The sequence below is a fragment of the Adiantum capillus-veneris genome, chromosome 7 (genome assembly GCF_014529385.1).
Source record: "Adiantum capillus-veneris isolate H3 chromosome 7, ASM1452938v2, whole genome shotgun sequence".
Classification (NCBI taxonomy): Eukaryota; Viridiplantae; Streptophyta; class Polypodiopsida; order Polypodiales; family Pteridaceae; genus Adiantum; species Adiantum capillus-veneris.
Genome location: NC_140937.1, coordinates 109,403,053 through 109,423,052, shown reverse-complemented (window position 1 = coordinate 109,423,052; position 20,000 = coordinate 109,403,053). Strand labels below are relative to the sequence as shown.

Sequence of the window (20,000 nt, the reverse complement as noted above, 5' to 3'; positions counted from 1 at the left end):
CTATTTTTTGTTGCGATGGGGCCTCGCAAGAGTGCATTGATCGCAAGATATGTCCAATAGCAGGGTCAAGAAGCATTGGGCTATTTTGAGTAGATGCAAAGTGAGGGCACATCTCGAAATGAAATGATGTGGGCAAAAGATGATGCTGGTAGTCTTGCATTGTTGAAGGAAAATGGCATACTTGGAACTACCTCAGTGATCCATATCATCGTGAATTCCTTTGCCTATATCGATACTACTATAAAAGGTCGAGGGATTCGGTCCCCCTGCCACATGGCGAGACCTCCTTGATCCGGTGTGTGCGCCCCGCAGCATTGGCATGACAATGGACTGAGCGCCTGCTAGAGAGAGAGAGAGAGAGAGAGAGAGAGAGAGAGAGAGAGAGAGAGAGAGAGAGAGAGAGGGTGGGGGGGACAATAAGTATGGCAAGCGTGGATACACAAGGGTTCGATCATGCAGCAAAACGTACAAGGGTTCAAAGCCTCAATCATGGAGTAATTCAAACAGGCACAAGGTTGGGCATTGGGCAACATAGAGAGAAGAGGAGGCAGAAGCACAGACATGTGTAGGGCTGGGCATTGAGTAACTTAGAAAGAAGAGGAGGCGGAAGCACGGACATGTGTAGGACTGGCCACCGGGTGGCATAGAAAGGGGAGATGAAGGGAGGTGGCAAAAGACAAGGTGTTGACGAGTGAGTAGCAGTGTTCGGGGAAAAATCATTTTCACAACTAAACACGAGTCCTTTTTATGGATTTTCAAAGAGGAAGTATTGAAAAATAGAACAAAGTTTTACATTTTTTCTTAAAATCATTTTCACAACCATTCATGACTCTTTTTATGGATTTTCTCAGAAAGAATTCAAATTTCAAAGCGATGCAATTGTGAGCTACATATTTCTCGAATACTGGTGAGTAGTCTTTGGCAACCAAGCAAAGCCATAGGGCTTCGTGCAACTGAGGGACTGACTGAGGAACAATGCACACACACACACAGAGAGAGAGAGAGAGAGAGAGAGAGAGAGAGAGAGAGAGATGCTAAGTGAGAGCAGGGGGTTTAACGGTAAGAAGGGACATGCCGCTGCCGAAGGCGGCGCTGTTTTACTAGTGATGTATTAAAAAATATCAAACTCTACATCAACCCTCATGCAAAAACAAGTGTCTTTATACAAGGAAGCTTTAACCAAAGATAGACATTAGCCACGATACGTGTGGGTACCACCACAGGGCACCCCCCCTGACATAGCTAAAACAAAGACAACGACAATACGTGTGGGTGCCCTGTGGGTGCCACCACATGACACCCCACAGAGCTTACTGTCGCCACACACAAAGATAGAACCACATATTGGTGTCTTGTTCAAAATTTTTGAGCAAGTTCAATATATTGCTCAGTTGATAGAGAAATAGCCTCTTTTGTCTAAGGTCTTGGGTTCAAACCTCCTTGACAGCTCGTCTCACATGAAGCCGTTAGGGGTTGTTCCACTTGGTCCATATGATGGGTTGGCCAACCTTATCCAACTGGGATGCTCCCCCTCACGGAGTCGGTGTGTGAGTTGTAACTTCAAGTTCTACTCTCTCCCCAAAAAAAAAACAAAAATCTTGCATTATTTTGTTTTTAATACCAATGTTGCCATTTATGAGATTTTGACTTTATTGTTGTGATCTTAAAGCCAAAGCTTTTGTTTTTGAAAATGCATGCTTTTGTAAAAGCTAAGAGGAAGAATAATCAAGTATAACCAGCCCCCTTTTGAGAGATCACTATGTCCGAGGAATCTCCTGATCAAGCTTTATAAGTTAGCATGATCATGCACGCACACAAATTCCCATTCGATTTTGATAGATCACAATGACCAAGAGATCTCTTGACAAATTTTCATATACGCTTATGCACTCGTGTGCTTGCACGAGCGTAGATATAAGCATACTGTGTGTAGATGAGCTTTGAGCGTAGATATAAGCATATTGTGTGTAGGGTAAAGGGGTCATTTATGGGATGGGTTCCAATAGTGCAAGCAGTCGACCCCAAAATTTAAGATAAGCGGACGCCAATTTGTGGACAACACAAGACGATGTTCTTTGTGGTCAACTCGACGATTGACGTACGATCTCAACCGTTGGTTTTGCAGGCTTAAATCCCGCTGGCAGCGTCGTCTTGAAATTGGCCCAAGCCACTCTTGCAAATGGGCCAGCGTTTTGTTACACGAGACTCGAGCGAGATTGGCCGTTCTCGAGCTGAGCACTGCCGACCACTAAACACAATATTAGAGAGTTTGAAACTTTAGACCCAATTGGGAATCACTTATGTCTTAAATATTTGACCATATGGAAAAATCTCAAACTTTTTCTTAAAGGAAACTCTTCTCAGAAGGTAGTACTAGAAAATTTGTGTCGAGCCATGCTCTCAAAACTCTGGCTAAGATTTGACGATGTGGTCAAATCTTAAGCTCATTTTGAAAGTGGGTATTGAAAAAATCCTAAACTCACTAATATGGTGTTACTATGAGATTTTTGTTGCAGATCACCCTTCAGTATCGCTATTCATTGCACCTCTCCCTGCTCAAAATCGTGCAACACAGGCAAATCGCGCCTGCCGCTTCCTTAGGGGTCCTTAATATGGCCCCTTTACCATAGATGAGCTTTCCCCTTTTCTTTGTTGGCAATGCCTGCTTGCAGGTAGTGATATAGGGTTGGAGCCTATCAAATGATGTACACATTTTTTAGGCTCTTTTTTAGGCTTTTGTAAGTCTATTTTCAAATTATCCTCCGATGCTCCGTAATAAAAATAGTGTTGCTTGAAAAAGCCTTTGCTAGCGCAAAGACGAGAGCAAGAAGGGAGCAAGCAAGCTGGCACTTTGGCAACAGCAGCAGCGCAAAGGCCCTACATCGAGGTCTCTCTCTCTCTCTCTCTCTCTCTCTCTCTCTCTCTCTCTCTCACACATGTGTGTTGTGTTTTCTTCTCTGTGTGGTTTGTTTCTAATCATTAATTCTTCCTTTTTTTGTAGGTCTTGTTTGTAGACAGTGTACGCTGTTTGCAGGTAATCATTCATCCTCCCTCTCTCTCTCTCTCTCTAGAAGGCAGATCGATTCACTGATAAAACTACTTCAGCAAATCGGTGACACAAACAAGGAGACAGCTACCATCGCAATTGTAAAGGGGCAGCACAAGTGCACAACCATATGTAAAGCTTCCATACAATATGAGCTCCGACTACCCTACCATTCCCAGCCTCAGTCTGAGATATTACACTTTTAGTATACAAAAGGATCAACTCTTAAAATGTTCAGAAGGACCAGCTAATTAGCTCGACTTGTTGGTCTGCAAAGTCATGGCTCCTCTTCTCAAGACCCTCCCCAAGAACGAAGCGCTCGAATCTCCGTACCTTGATGTTCTCTCTAATGGTGGCCACCGTTTGCTTTATGAGGTTGTTGATGTAGGTCTCTCAAGCAACACAAGCTCGCCCATCAACAATCTTAGACCTGATGGCCTCAAGTTTCTTCAGCAAATCTTCCTTCTGCATCTCAATTTCCATTTCTTTGTTGATGAACTCTTGAGGGACGTCCTCTACGGACACAAATCGCACTTGCTGGCATGCGAGCAGCTGCATAGCAAGGTCATCTACAAGCTGCTGAAAGATTTCCCCGCGTGTGACAAAGTCAGCTTTGCAATTTACCTTAATGAGAACACCAATTCTATTATCATAAATGTAGCTGCCAATGCGGCCCTCTGCAGTGATATGGGTGGCCTTCTTCTATGCGCGGGCCTGCAAGCCCTTTCTTGCGAATTAGGAACTCTCTTGCCTCATCGAAATCCCCATCATTTGTTTCAAGAGCGCGCTTGCAATTCATCATACCAGTGCCGGTCTCCTCACGTAGCTGTTTGAACTTTGACAACGGAAGGTGTGACCGCCGCATTTGTTGTGGATGTGGTCTCCGCAGCAGAAACAATAGCTGGTGGAGACATGTCTGTGTAAGCTTTTCTTCTTCGGCCATGGCGAGCATTCAGAGACTCGAACCCTAGCTACCCCGAGCCCATCCTAATTACCTGAGTGTCTTGAAGACGTGATAAAAGCTCTTCTTGTTGGTTCAAAAAGGGAGGTATGGGAGGCGTGCAGCTGCACAAGCTGGGATGTGCAGGGCAATTAGGTAGCAGTCACCATGTTCCTCCCCCCGCCCCCCCCCCTTCCCCTTTTCTGTGTGTGTGTGTGTGTGTGTATCAAAATTGCGTTTTTTTTTAAAGTATTGTTTTGCTACGTTACCCTGCGCTCCTACCTACACCTAGCTGCCTGCGCTTGCGCTTTATCTCCTGCATGCTCGCCAAGGCGGCATCCGGGCAGTAGCGCCGAAGCAACAAACCCTACGGGCTCCAGGAGACTCCAGCTCGTCGCATCTACTCAGATTCTCCACTTTCCCCACTTTTCCCCACTTTTTAAAATCATAGGCAGATACTTATAAAACCAAAAAAAAATGGTAGAGAATGCCAACAACTCAACGACTCGAAAGCACTGACCTTTTCATTTGCGTTGTCATTGAAAACGTGTATTCTATAATAACAGGGGAAGGGATTCCGGCCCCCTTCCCGGGACACGTGTCCCTCTCTCCTGCCTCCGACAGCTCTTCAGCCAGTGTACACGGGTAGCCAGGCGACACAGGAAACAGAACGAGAGAGAGAGAGGGGGGGGGGGGGGGGGGGGGGGGGGGGGGGGGGGGGGAGGGAGGGAGGGGGGAGAATACTCACTGCCATTTGTCGCAATCTGCGAACAACAGGAAAAAGGACATTTCAAATTGGAGCGCCTTTGAATGAGCCCGTTGGCAGGTTGTTGCTTGCAACTATTGAGTTTCGGTGGCCCACTGGCCAGGGAGCTGTGACCTTATATTCTCTACATATCCACGTAAACGTTATCTTCATCGTCTTCCACTTGAGAGAGAGAGAGAGAGAACTGTAATAACCAGGAGCTCTTGAACTGGTGAGTAGGAATGGCCGATAGCTGTGTGTGTGTGTGAGAGAGAGAGATAATAGCTACCTCAAGCTCTTGCATTGGTGAGGGGGCATGGCCTTTGTGTGTGAGAAATTTAGGCACGAGCATTGAGGAATGGCTATCTCTTCTTTGTGTTGCAATTGTCCTCGCGCTATTTATATGTAATCCGTCGGGCGGGCGATCACGTCAGAAAGGTGATGGCGGAGTACAATATGGCCTTCGGCCAGCTGACTTCGCACTGGCATGCCGACATAGACATGTTGTATGTCCACACACACACCTGTCGGTGCTCCAAGCTGCAGGCTACACACACACACTTTTGCTGGTGCGCGCACACATTAAACACGCATGTACTCAGAAAGCAAGGGAAGGTTGTGCTACAGCTGACGCAGGAGACCTCTCTCTCTCTCTCTCTCTCTAGCTATGCTATCGTGTGTAGTGATAGTAGGACCTGTAGGGTCTGCGGGAGCGCGACGTCAGAAACAGAGAGAGGGAGACGTTCTGCGCCAAGGCGATGGCGAAGACGGAGAGAGGGAGATGCTATGAGCGCAAGAGAGGTGATAAAGTGGGGTACGATGGCAAAGGAGCCAAAATTAGGACTGCGCATAGTTTGGGGTGTTGACCTTTTTTTTTCACAAAATTTTTTTTCACAAAAAAAACTTAGGTTTAGTACGATCTCACCCACATATTTACCTCTAGATTTTAAATTGAACGGTGAAAAAAAAAAAAAATTAGTGTATAGCTCTTCAAGTAGAGTCAATTTACCTCTGTATGCCTAGGTAATCCAAGATCTTCAGAAAAAAGTTTTTTTTGCGCACTCAATACAAGTGGCGATGGAAACTAGAGATGTGTAGGATGTATGGACCAATTTAGTTGGTGGCTACACCAGGAGTGGTTAGTAACTTTGCCTAATTGCCATGCCACAATCATGGTCACACACAAGGAACCTCGATTGATTGAAAATGTTTCTTTTTCACCTAATAGACCTCCCATGTCAAGGGAACCCTATCCTCTAGATTGAAGAGAACCGGTGTTCGGGGAAAAGCATTTTTCCAAACATACAAAATTCCTTTCTTTGAATTTTCGAAGAAGAATTTTAGAAAATTAGGCTACTTTTTCAAGTTTTTACACTATTTTTCTCTATTTTGGGACGGAATTTTCCTTTTTCCCTTACCCTCAATTGGCATTTTGGAAATTGAAAACGACACTATATTAAGCTGAGACACATTTTTCCCTAAAGCTGAAGAGAACTTACATTGTGGAGAGATTTCTTATTTTCCTCTATGAGTCATGTCCTCAAGTTGGAATTATGTGGCATTCCTTCAACTTCAGGAAATTCAGATATCAATACCCTTAGAAGTATTCTTTCTTTGAAACCTGTGAAATTCACTGTCAAAGAAGGACTTTCTTGCAACAAAGATATCCTCAGCCATGTCCGCATTTGTAAGTCGTTCTCCATGTAGTAATCTATTCATATAAAAGGGATCCGCCCCCCCCCCCCCCCCCCCCCCCCCCCCCCCCAACATGTGGCAGAAGCTCCTTGCTTCGGCCAGTGTCCTCTGCAGCCTCGGCAACATAGCAATCTTGAGACAAAGAGAGCAGCCAACTTTTGCGAGAGAGAGAGAGAGAGAGAGAGAGAGAGAGAGTAAGAGTTAATGCTCATTGCGCCTCCCTTTCTTTGTGGATCCTGTCACCTAGCTCTGGAGTCTGCGCCATTCAACTCTCTTGCTACTGCCATAGTGCCAACTTTGTGTGTGTGTGTGTGTGTGTGTGTGTGTGTGTGTGTGTGTGTGTGTGTGGTGCCTGCGCGTTGCAAAATGAGGGTTACAAAATTTAGAGTAGCAAAATACCCTCTAATTTGTGTCAAAAATTCCCAAAATACCCTAGGTTGTGAGAAGATTGATAGTCTATCAATACAAGATGCTAAAACTAGAATTTGAGTTGATTATGTAGGCTTTGGAGATGAATTGCTTCATTATGTTAGACCTAATTTCCTTTGTAGGCACTGTAGGACAAGGAAACGAGGGTGACACACACACACACACACATACACACACACACACACACACACACACAAGGGACTGCGTAAGAGAGAGGTTGGCACATGGGAGTCCTTGCCCCCTAGTGGCATCAGATGTGAATTTCAGTCCATTGGCCACCTCCTCACTCGCTCGCTGTTCGCGTATCCTCAGTGTGCACGAAGGCTCCATTAACTAACCACCAAAGGCCAACAGCCATGTCAGACCCACCGTCGGAGAGAGAGAGAGAGAGAGAGAGAGAGAGAGAGAGACAACCATGATGGTGATGGGTGGGAGTTGGCGTCCTCTGTCGAGGTACAGGAGAAGGAGAGAGAGAGAGAGAGAGAGAGAGAGAGAGAGAGAGAGAGAGTGCTGGTGAGAACTTAGTGGTAACTGCATGCATTCTTGGCCCGTGCAGAGAGAGAGAGAGAGAGAGAGAGAGAGAGAGAGAGAGAGAGAGAAAATACTACCAAGTTACCAATGGGGAGCAAAGTTAGCAGACGCTAACAACAATGAGAGAAAAATAATTTTTCCAAGTATACAAAATTCCATTCCTCTATTTTGTGAAAAGGAAATTCAAAATATTAGGTTATTTTTACGGGTTTTTACACTATATTTGTCTATTTTGAGGCGGAATTTGTCTTTTTTACCTTTCCCTCAATCGACATGTTTAAAATTGAAAACGGCACGATATTAAGTTGAGACACATTTTCTTGAACATCTTTACTATTAGGCCAGGAGGAAAGGTAAAAGGTGATGGCTACGTGGAAGGCGTGGGTTGGCAATGAGTAGGAAGCACGTTGGTGGGAAGGTATAGGGGGAGGGAGGAGAGAGATAAAGGGGCGCCTCCTTGGTATTGAGGTAGCAACAAGGCTAATGTTTTCCATTTTATTTATCTCCTAGAATGAGTGTATGGGAAGGTCTCCAATTATTTTTGGAATGTTTGCATATGCTGCTTCTTCAATTGATTGTTCTAAACCTTTGTTCCAACTTCTCACACTGTATGCCACATCCGGTAACCTCATCCGGATGCTTGCTCACCCTTTTCCTTCCTCTCCAGCGCTTGGCGGCATAGGACCTCCCAAACTACCAACCACAACATGTTTCAAAGTTTATGAAAGAAAGGGTTGCCAAGAGCACTTGCAGGTCACGGCCCAGCCCTTACATGTTGAACAATAGCTCGAAGGCTGTCCAAGTGCAAGTTTAAAAATTGAAAGAGGGAAGAACGGATCCTCTCTCTCTCTCTCTCTCTCTCTCTCTCTCTCTCTCTCTCTAATGGGGGGAGGAATTCCACCCCCCCATCGAACGCATGTCAATAACTCCTTTTTTTTGGCACCTTCGGGAAGTGTTCTCTAAGCGGACAGGGAGACAGCGAGAGAGATCAAAATATAATTCTGATACCTAGCTTGACACTACGAAGTCCCTTTCTAGCGTTGGACTTACGATGAATGATGCTTGCAGCATTGAGAGGGAAAGAGAGCTATCCGGATACGTTCTTTCTTGCAACGCCCAGGGGAAGAGAGAGAGAGAGAGAGAGAGAGAGAGAGAGAGAGAGAGAGAGAGAGAGAGAGAGTAGCAGCAGCAGCAATATCCGCTACACAAGCAAACATGGAGATGAAGAGAAGAGATCTTTCTTTTGTGAGCTCACTTAAAATTGTGCTAAGAAGAAGGATTTGTTCCAAGACTGTAGGATACATGCTAATATTTGTGAAAGTAGGTTACTTGAAACAAACAGGTCTCTCTCTCTCTCTCTCTCTCTCTCTCTCTCTCTCTCTCTCTCAATGTAGGGCTTATGTAGATATTGTTGGCATGCCTAAGCATCGTCTAAGGTCTTATCGTTGTACTGGTGTCAAGAGAGAACGAGACCCGCCACAAAAAAAAGCGCACACACACACACACACAGACAAACAGAGAGTAATTTTTTTAATCTTCTTGTGTGAAATTTGTCAAGAGTGAGGAGATTGAGGGTAATGCCGCCGCCGAAGGCGGCGCCGTCTTACTAGTCAAGAATAAGGATTTGCACAAAGGGGCTATTTTACATGCTCAAACTCTAAAACGTGGGATATTTGAGGAAATTTGTTGCTTATAACAAAACACAACAGTCAGCATCAGTGTTAGAAAAAAACCGGGGTCTAGTGTATTTTAACCGGCTCATATTATAAACTCCCGGTTAGATTTTGAGCTTGCCTTTACGAAAACCGGCAAGTTTTAGTGTAATTACCGGCAAAAGCTTCAAATTTTGACCTAAAAACCGGGAGAATTTCAAGTTTCCCCTTATTCTGTTCGGTTAGGAAAAATGTATTTTTCAAGCCCTGGTCAGCATGTATGCCAAATTCGGTGCCCTTAAGAAACCACATGAAGTCCTTTGTTTGCTTTCGGTTCGTGATGTCATCTCCTGTCTCGGTGCTTATTTTAAGATATGCATAAATTGGTCGCGGCAAGGATCCTCTAGAATGTTACAAGGCTATACAAAGGGAGGGCTTTTTTGATTGTACGCAAAAGGAGGACGTTTCTCCTACACTTGCATCTTGAAGGCTTGTGGCATCACTCAAGCAGTTATTAGGGGCAAATGACTTCATGTTTTCACCCGAGAATGAAAATTTGTTCATGAGCATGCTATTCACAGGTTTTATGGGTGCTATGATCTTCAATATGGCATTTGTATTTCGCAATATATTTTCCAAAAAGGGTATGAAGAAGGGAAAGTAAGTGGGAGGTGAACTACTACGCATGCCTCTCATTGCTTTCATCTGTATTTTTGACTCCTTTTGCCTTTGTTGTGGAAGGCCTCTCTCTCTCTCTCTCTCTCTCTCTCTCTCTCTCTCACACAGGCAGTGCCACTGTTGGCAACTTAGTGACCGCCTTGTTTGTATTGGTGGTAGCACTTTAATACTTGACAAAACGAATCATAGTATTGGGATCTTCTATAAAAGAAGAAGATGCGAAGGGAATAATCATGTATATTTCTTCTCGATCTTCTATAAAAAAGAAATGCAAAAAAGCTCACCTTTTGGTTATGAAATGAAGAACCATGAGTTGTTTACATAAAGTCTCACAATATGTTAAGTATTTATTATGTACATGCATGATCTACTAAAAGTCTATAACCAACTCTTATGCTTTTGCTAAAAGTCTATAACCACAACAATTATGAACTCTCTTTTCACAAGAGAACCAACAGAGCTGTGCAAGGGATGGGAGTGAGGTGGGGAGAGGCCTCTCCTACAGAGGTGCTCTCAGCACCTCGAGAGGGGGAGCCCTGGCGGGGCAGCTTCTTTGCCCTTGTGTCGTCGGCTTGCACCCTAAAATTTTGCATGCAAGGTGCCATGGGGACCTCCTACTCTGCACACGGACCTTATGCTCTTCTTCAGCTTGGGGGGAGCGCGAGAGTGCTGTATGGTGCTCACCGTGGAGGGGGATGCGAGCTATGGGGAGCATGCAAAGTTTATGGAGTTCGGGGGTTCCACTCTCAGTGTTCCTCTTCATTTTTTCTGCGGCGGACAATTGGACGGGATGCAGGGTCTATGAAATTTTGTCGAAGTAAGCATCAATTGTTTGGTTTGTGCAGTTGCATGCCTTGGTTTTGTGTTGTTCTGTGGCGCTTTTGTTAGCTGGTGGTTTTGAGGAGTTCGGACTGTGGTTTGTTCATGTTGAGGTTCCCTGTGCTTGGATCGTCGTGTGTGTTCTTAGTTCGGCTTTTGGTGGTAGTGTTGCAGGGTGGGCATGCTTTCTTTGTGGTGCTCCCCCTTGTAGCTATGTTGGCTTTGCTGTTGTTGCTCATGGTGTGATTGGTTTGGTTTGTCCATGGGGTTACTCTCCTTCTACTTGGTGGGCATGCATGTTTGGGGTGACAGTCCACCCTGCATGATGGCATCCCCGGGCAATTCTTTATGGTTTTTAAAGTTTTCGACATTATGACCAGGTCCGATGTGGTAGTGTATCGGTCATGCCTCCGTGCAAAAAAAGAGAAAAAAGAAAAATTTTAAGGTTCCTCAAAGCAATGCTAGAAATACATTTTTATCTACAATGGTTCTTTTAGTAATTGTTGACGTCGTCGGACAAAGCTCGTTGGTTAGTTCCACATGGAAAATTTAAGTGATGGACACCTTTTTAATTTCGTTTTGTTTAATTGGCATCGTGACATGTAGGCCACTTGTGACTAGGTAGTTAACACTTCTTAATCAATCAACACACTTTTATTTTTTACAACCCTATTATTAGGTCTCCCCAATCTCAAACAATTGATTGGATCAAGGTGGTTTTCTATAGAAATAAGAAAGTGATAAAGTTATTACGTTGAGTTTAACTGAAAATTCAGTGTTCCAGAAAGGATTGCCTCAACTTAGCTTTGAACGGATTGAAAATCGAGATTAGGCTTTCCAAAGTTATAGGTCCGTTGGAGAGGGGGAATGGAGAACACATCCGACACACACGTAACTGTCTTTATATAGTTCAAGGTATTCATAACACTTCTGTCCTCTCGAAAACACCTTCAAAAAAGACGATTTGCATTAATAGGGCCTTGCCTGTACTTCGCCCAATGCACACACGCTTTGCACAATCCTCAAAAAGCGATCACATCGATCTTGCTCGCTTCCAGCTCTTCCACAACTCGATACCTCTCTCTCTTTCTCTCTCACACACACAGGGGGCTCGGGGGGTGCACACGCTCACACACATCGACACCACACACTCTAGAGACGAGCAAAGAAGAATGGGGGGAAGGGGGGAGAGACGACGCTAAAATCGACAATGGCAGCTTCTTTACACACCATGTACAAAATTCATATGGCCTGCTCTAGGTCGCACCATGGCCATCACCAATCTGTACTGAGGGACATACACATCCCTCGCCACTTGAATTTGTCGGCACACACCTTGACAAAAAACTTCATTGTTGGCTTCGCTTCGACAGAAGCCGCTTCCTCTTGGCAGCCCTCGCTAGCTTATTCTCTACAGAGCTCTCGCTCTCCGAAGTCGCTTCATAAACAACGCGTCTCGGCTTCGACCGTCGAGCGCACGAAAAAACCTTCTTTTTTTCTGATCCCCTCCCTTCTTTCTTCAAAGAAAAGAACGCTCCTTCTCTTGTTTCTACAAATCCCTCGCCCTTCCGAGCTTCTTCAGAGACGATACATCTTTCATGCGTGCTTTCATCCTCGAGCGCACGAGCCTTTCCTCTTCCTCCAATTCCGTTTTTCCTTCCCCCCTAGCCAGCAGATCGAACGTAGCCCCTTTCTTTCTTTACTTTCCCCTCTCTCCTTTTTCAAGGCCAACAAAAAAATTTCTATCTTTAGCAATGGAGCCGGGCCATTGCTCAAGGCTTAGTCCTCAAATACCTTTTACTTCTTTTTTTCCACTCCCCTTAACTTTTTAGATTCCATTTCTCTTATGAAAGCCACTCCAGCCCACCTTTCCTTTTCCATTCTTACTAGAGGATTAAGAATTTGATTCACCCGTCGTCGATGATTGAACTCGGTTGGACTTGCCGCATGATTTTTTCTCAGTTATACAGCACGGGAGCTCCACTTGGCGGCTCCAAAATCCTCATGATTCCCCACCATTCCGCACCTTGGCCTCGGACAACCCGTTCAAGAGAGAGGAAAAAATATCCGATCCCTTCCCATCATGATTGCCTGCCCAACTGAACTGTGCGTATCGCGATGCTCATGACTTTGGTCGGCAAGCCGTAAACTTTTGCCGACTCCCCACAATGTATGCTACCTTGCCAAACCTAGTCGAGGCAAGAAAAACACATGGCCGCACGCCTTTTGATGCGGACAACCTTGCACACACCCGACCCCCGGGAAACTTTCAACAAGCTGTAATTTTCTTGTTTGAGCTCCGAACCGCAAACCGAAAAGACCGGCATGCTCCACAACTTGAGCTTTACATGTGTATCCACTTATCCCAATTTTGGCCACCTGTCCGTCCCTGCTCTACCCGTCGGGGATCTGCGAAGCCTTCCATCTTCGGACTGGCATATCTTTCACACCGAAGCCCCGTTTGACGAGCCGTCTGGACGAGCTTCTAGAGCATCTTGAACACCACATTTCGGGACACATTCCATGCATCTCGAACACCGTGACTTTCCGTCATCATTATCCCACTTTGGAGGCCCCCCTGGCCTAAAAAAACCACTTTTAGCATACATTTCTGCTGCCACTGTCCTGCTGAGGTCTCCCACACTGTCTTTAGCCCTCTACCGTGCACCTGTCAGCACCCTTTGCACTACATAGCACACTTTATACCGCGAACCAACTTTGGCTACACCATCATTGCCCACCCCCTTGTTGAACGTTCATGTTCAACTATAAACATGCTTATTGCACTAAAAAAACTGCCACACCAAAACAAACTCTCTGCACATCACAAAACCACATAACATATGTACAAAACCTGGCATCTGCTGCCCGCTGCCTTTGTTCATGCGGGTTGCCCAACTCCCTGCTTTATCTGTCATCAACCGCCTGGGTCAAACACCATGTACTGGTCTCTTTCGTCCACCTGTAACACCCTTGCATAGTGCCATACCAAGGCACATAGCCAACTGCATACCCAAACCGCCAACAACATACTTCTATTATTCCATGCATCCCATGGCATATTGCCCGCTTGCAACAAAGCACCTCCAAGAACACCAAATAGAGCACCATCATGATCACCATCCTGCTCAATCAACACTCGCGATGTACCTGACCCACCCTCTCATCCATGTAAAGCTAGATCCTCATCGAGCAAATCCTGTACCTGCTCAATAGCCCACTGCACAGCCGCTTTTATCAGCATCCCATTCAACCACCATTCACAAATCCCTTTAGAAAGAGCTGACACAATCTGGGAATCCGTATCACCCGCCACCATAGAGTGCACTTGCTGCATAGGAAGCACCTCTATCTTTGGCTCCACACTCGCCTTCACACCTGCCATGCACTCAACTCCAACATCATCAAGATCTCCCACTTCCTCCATCCTTCTTGGCAAAAATCTGCACATATTGCACAACCATGGCATACTCCACTGCCACTTTCATCAGCATGGCCATTAACATGGCACCGCACATCACTTTCACCTCCATATCATCACCTGTAGGCTCGGGCTCCTCTACTTGGTCTCCACTAAGCACCTCAGCTTGCACTTCATGCTGCTCCACGCACATATTCACTGCCTCTCCACTCACATGTAAGAGGTCAAACTCATCATACCTGGGATGACTCGGTCTCCCAACTCGTGTCTGCATCCATAGAACTATCATCACTCGACACAGCCTCCACTTCGGTTTCAAGCTCGGGAATCTCCTCTAGCTTCACCACTTCGATCTCGTTTGCAAGCCGCACTCCTTGCTCTTTACCGCACTCCAATGGAGCTTCTACAACCGCACCTTGACTTGGCAGTACCTCCTTTGTCCATTTTGGAACCACTTGCACATCCTCTACAATTGGAGTCACTCTAGTCGGTATTTTCAGCACAGGAACCGCCCTATCTCTCTGCAACCACAGAACCCTCGGTTCCTCTTGCACATGCACTTCTCTTTGCACAATCCTTGGCTCGGCTACCACCGCATCAACCTGCTTTGGCATCACAACACCTGGCAAACCCTGCCTAGCTTCGCGCTTCTTCAACATCTTTTTCGTTCGCCCTCTCGCTAGAGCTACAGCCTCTTCGTATGACACCGGGCCATCAATCTCCACCTTATCACGCACTTCCTCATGCAGGCAATCCATGAATTTGCTCAACCTTTTTAAATCCCAACATTCTCAGCAACAGTTACCTTTATCAGCTTTCTCCAAAGAACTTCAAACTCCCATAGGAACACTTGAAAATCCGCTTCCAAGCCTTGCTTCAAATTGTCCAGCCTTCTCTTTACTTCATCCAACTGCGCATCTGCTACATATTTGCTTCTAAAAGCTGCTTCCAGTGCTTCATGATCCACCTTTTCCTCATTAGGCAGGCCATCGAACCATAGCCTCGCTTTACCATGAACTAGGAGAGGAAACACTTGTACCGCACCTTCTTCCCTTGACAAACCGCTTTCCAGCACGAACAACCCATAGTCTTGGAGCCAAGTTCCTGCATCTTCGACCCCAGTGAAAATGGGAAATCGCGTCCAAGCCATTACTTCTCTAGCAACACTTGCTCTTCAAAGGCCGCACCTTTGGCATCACCAAAATCACGGCTTTGTCTTCAAACAAGAGCACCAGTGTGCTCCTCCGTGGGGGCACCAGAAGATCGAGAGGGGGAATGGGGAACACACCCGACACACACACAACTGCCCCTATATAGCTCGGCGTATTCACAGCACTCCTGTCCTCTCGAAAACACCTTCAAAAAAGATGATTTACATTAACAGGGCCTCGCCTGCACTTCGCTCAATGCACACACGCTTTGCACAATCCTCAAAATGCGATTACACCGATCTTGCTCGCTTCCAGCTCTTCCACAACTCGACACCTCTCTCTCTTTCTCTCTTACACACACAGGGGGCTTGGGGGGCGCACACGCTCACACACACCGGCACCACACACCCTGGAGACGAGCAAAGAAGAAAGGGGGGAAGGGGGGAGAGACGACGCTAAAATTGACAATGACAGCTTCTTTACACACCATGTGCAAAATTCATATGGCCTGCTGAAGGTCGCACCATGGCCATCACCAATCTGTACTGAGGGACATACACATCCCTCGCCACTTGAATTTGTCGGCACACACCTCGACAAAAAACTTCATCGTTGGCTTCGCTTCGACAGAAGCCGCTTCCTCTTGGCAGCCCTCGTCGGCTTATTCTCTACAGAGCTCTCGCTCTCCGGAGCCGCTTCACGAACAACGCGTCTCGGCTTCGATCGCCAAGCGCACGAAAAAACCTTCTTTTTTTCCGATCCCCTCCCTTCTTTCTTCAAGGAAAAGAATGCTCCTTCTCTTGTTTCTACAGATCCCTCGCCCTTCCGAGCTTCTTCACAGACGATGCGTCTTTCGTGTGTGCTTCCATCCTCGAGCGCACGAGCTTTTCCCCGGGAAACTTTCAACTAGTTGTAATTTTCTTGTTTGAGCTCCGAACGGCAAACCGAAAAGACCGGCATGCTCCACAACTTGAGCTTTACATGTGTATCCACTTATCCCAATTTTGGCCACCTGTCTGTCCCTGCTCTACCCATCGGGGATCTGCGAAGCCTTCCATCTTCGGACTGGCATATCTTTCACACCGAAGCCCCGTTTGACGAGCCGTCTGGACGAGCTTCTAGAGCATCTTGAACACCACATTTCGGGGCACATTCCATGCATCTCGAACACCGTGACTTGCCATCATCATTATCCCACTTTGGAGGCCCCCCTGGCCTAAAAAACCACTTTTAGCATACATTTCCGCTGCCACTCTCCTGCTGAGGTCTCCCACACTGGCTTTATCCCTCTACCGTGCACCTGTCAGCACCCTTTGCACTGCATAGCACACTTTATAGCGCGGACCAACTTTGACTGCACCACCGCCACAAATTCCCTATTGGACAGAGACATCCGGGAAGCTAATTAATAAGGGTCTGAATGGACTGGGGCACTTCTGGGACAATGACAATAAGAGTTGGAAAACCATTGATCTCCTGGCTACCTAGTTCCAACTGAATAGGTTGGAGGTCTTGCTTGTCCACAAAGTGAGGAAAGAGCTTGACAATATAGTGATGCCTATCTATGATTCGGAGTTTGACTGGAACGCCTGGAAATGGCCCGGAAGCAGTCTCTTAGGGAAACCCCACACGAAAGACATTTACCATACAATGATGCAAAAGAAGAATTCGTCTAGCCCTCTCAACAAGATATGGAAAAAACAATGGTCGGAGGAAGGGTGGAAGCAAGTAATGGAGAACATCTGGAAGCCAAAGGTTCCGCAACACGTGAAGGTATTTTTATGGAAGGTAATTTGGGGTGCTCTACCGACGGGGGTGAAGATTCAAGAAAGAGGGATTGGGTCAGATCGATGCTTGGGGTGCAGGTTGGCTAGCGAAGATCTGGCCCACCTCTTTATGGATTGCCCAACTATCAAAGGCCTCGCAGGGAAAATATGTAAATAGGTCCAAAGAACATGGAAAATTGGTTTTTACAAGATTGATCTATTCCTTGGAGGGAAGAATTCAGGTGGTCCTACCATCCTCGTCATCACTCAAATGTCAGGTACTTCTTCTTGCATAATGTATGGCAGACCAGGAACTGCCGTGTGTTTGAAGGAGGTCTTGAGGTGGCAAGCTTCGCAGAAATTATACAAGAAAGCAAAGTGCTAATTTGGACGCTTGGGCGCAAGCAACACTTGGAGGATTGGTCTAGGACTACTTGTGCCTTGATGTCAGCAGAGGGTATGCCTAGGATGGGGAAAAATCTTGGCTATCGGTAATTAAAAGATCTCAGAAGAACATGATAATGGACCTTTTGTATTAAGGATAAGGGGGCGAGTTGGTTGGGATCGCTATCGACATAATTATGATCCCTGGATGATGTCATGGCTCAACACGAGCATGACAAGACATTGTAATTTTTTGGGTTGATTAATATAATTCACTCACAATCGTGAGTTTTGATTTTTAAAAAAAAAAAAATCGAGACTAGGCAGTTGCAAACCATGGTAAAGGGAAGAAAAATGGTGAAATATGTGAGAAAATAGTTTAAAAATCTTGCAAATATTGAATTTATGGTAGTATTTTTGGTTAGCTACTTTGTGAGAAAGAAATTCGATCGTTGGTCGCTTAATAAAATATATTTTTTTGAATATTAACTAGAATTAATTTATAGAATTCAAGAAAGTCAAACCATGTGCGAGTGTGAAATGAAATGTGACATAAAAATAACTTATCAATATATATCTATACTATATACTAAAATGACAAGAGTGTTATCCATGTGGCTGTAAATCCTCAGAGCCACAATGGATGGTGCTCCTCTCATCATCCTATATTTGTTTCTTCCTTTTGACGTGGCTGCTACGGTGACCTACCTCTTCCATCGTGGGATGCCAGCATAGCACGATGGCTTCTTCCACTCTCGAACAACGGGTTATCAACTGCCACACTCGAACTCCGGAGCCTTGGCCTGTGGGAAATTCTGTTTTGGCCTCGCCACCCTTGAAGTGTGGGAATTGAGGGGTTATCAACTACCACACTGGAACTCCGGAGCCTTGACTTGCGGGAAATCCTGTTTTGGCCTCACCACCCTCGAAGTGCGGCAATTTGGGGGGTCCTATAAACCTCATTGAGCCCGATTGAAGGGATCATTGGTGAAATTGTCGCTTAGAGCAATGATGCCCTCTCAATAGGCAACGTTCTGCATTGCTACACTGTCCCTGATGTGCAAACTATCATTTCTACCTCCGCTACCATTTTGTTTTGTATTTTCATTGTCTTTCTCACAGCTTCAATGGAACGCTCACCCACAGATCTCTCTCTCTCTCTCTCTTGCACGCGCTCGCCCGGTCAGCCAATCAAGAAGGGTAGATGAGAGGAGGACATTCGTATGTAGATTCTAAAATAAGAGCTTTCAATATACACAATGGCAAAGCAGGGTGACCTGTGTCCATGAGGGTGGAGAAGAGAGGAGAGAGAGCGCGAGCTGGAGAGAGAGGTGACGGGCAGCAATCCCGTGTGGGAAAAGAGAGGGGGGAGAACTGTGTGGACGGGGGCATCCAAGAAAGGACACACAAAAGAGAGAGAGAGTGGGGTCATGAGTGTGCGCCATCATAACTTTCGCATGTGTAGGTTAGGGCAAGAAAATTACGTTTTTTCTAACCAGTGGAAATAAGGGCAAACTTGATATTCTCTTCATTTTTAGGTCAAAGTTTGCAGCTTTTATGGGTAGTTACACGCACGTGCGCGCACACACACACACACACACACACACACACACACACACACACACACACACACACAGAGAGAGAGAGAGAGAGAGAGAGAGAGAGAGAGAGAGAGAGAGAGAGAGAGAGAGAGAGAGAGAGAGAGAGAGAGAGAGAGAGGGTATGTTACCATTTTGTCATTTTCCCCTTTGACCTTCAAGACTTCATGGATCTTGCAAGGAATGTTGATGGAAGTCAACTCTAGGCAAACAACACTTGCCACAACAGTCTTGACTCATGTGCACCACATGTCCGAAAGTAACAAACCACACACAAGTAGAATCTAAATTGTGACAAAAGGATGCCGTGAGAGATATATGGTTTTGCTATGCCATTACTGATAGTGATGCTACAGTGCACGAGGAGAATTTGAAACGGCACCCTCCCTGCATCTGATCCCACTACAAAGAGACAATGGTGCAAAAGAGGAGGTGGAGATGATGCCTTGGAGCTCCCACTACCTTTTGCATGAGCCAATCTCGATGATGCTGGCTGTAATGAAGAGCCTAGCATGTGCACACCCAGCCCTAACAATGGTGACTGCTCAAACAATAGCCTGAATGGTGTCCCTTGTGCCCCCTCTCCTCTCTCTCTCTCTCTCTCTCTCTCTCTCTCTCTTTCATGATTCCTATACGACTTTATAAATTTCTTCCCTTCTTCTTCTTCTTCTTTTCATCGGCCATTTTGGCCTTTTGAAGACGGTTAAGCTCCACCAAGTTTGTATCAATTTGCTCTCATTAGTCATGAGAGAGAGAGAGAGAGGCCGCCGGAGGCGGTCGGCCATACTAGTATATATATATACACACACACACACACACACACACATATATACATATACATATATATAAATATATGTATGTGTGTGCATGTGTGCGTGCATGTGCACGCGTGTCTATCTATAGAACTTACTAGAATTATGGAAGGTGAAGCTTCACTTTAACATTTTAAAACAATAGAATGCAAGAAAAGTGGAGACATGTCAAGATGTGAAATGAAAGGTGAAATAAAAAGATCGAGCCTTATTTTGGTTTAGGCGACTACTAAGGGATATCTAAACAAATTCCCTCTTTGAACTAAACTAGTATGTGACCCGCGCGTTGCTGCGGCCAAGGAAACAATGCCTCTATTCTCATTGGGCTATCTT

At 45.7% G+C, this 20,000-nt stretch overlaps 1 protein-coding gene across 1 annotated transcript in view; it reads left to right on the top strand.

Moving 5' to 3' along the window:
- LOC147454413 (uncharacterized) overlaps nt 1-4,704 on the top strand; it is a 5,521-nt gene extending 817 nt beyond the window's left edge. Inside the window, exon 1 of the mRNA XM_086516378.1 lies at nt 1-4,704. This exon is cut by the window's left edge and continues 817 nt beyond it. Within this exon, the coding sequence (XP_086372504.1) occupies nt 3,326-3,880 (555 nt within the window). The 5' untranslated portion in view covers nt 1-3,325 and the 3' untranslated portion in view covers nt 3,881-4,704.
- Nucleotides 4,705-20,000: the final 15,296 nt, after the last annotated feature.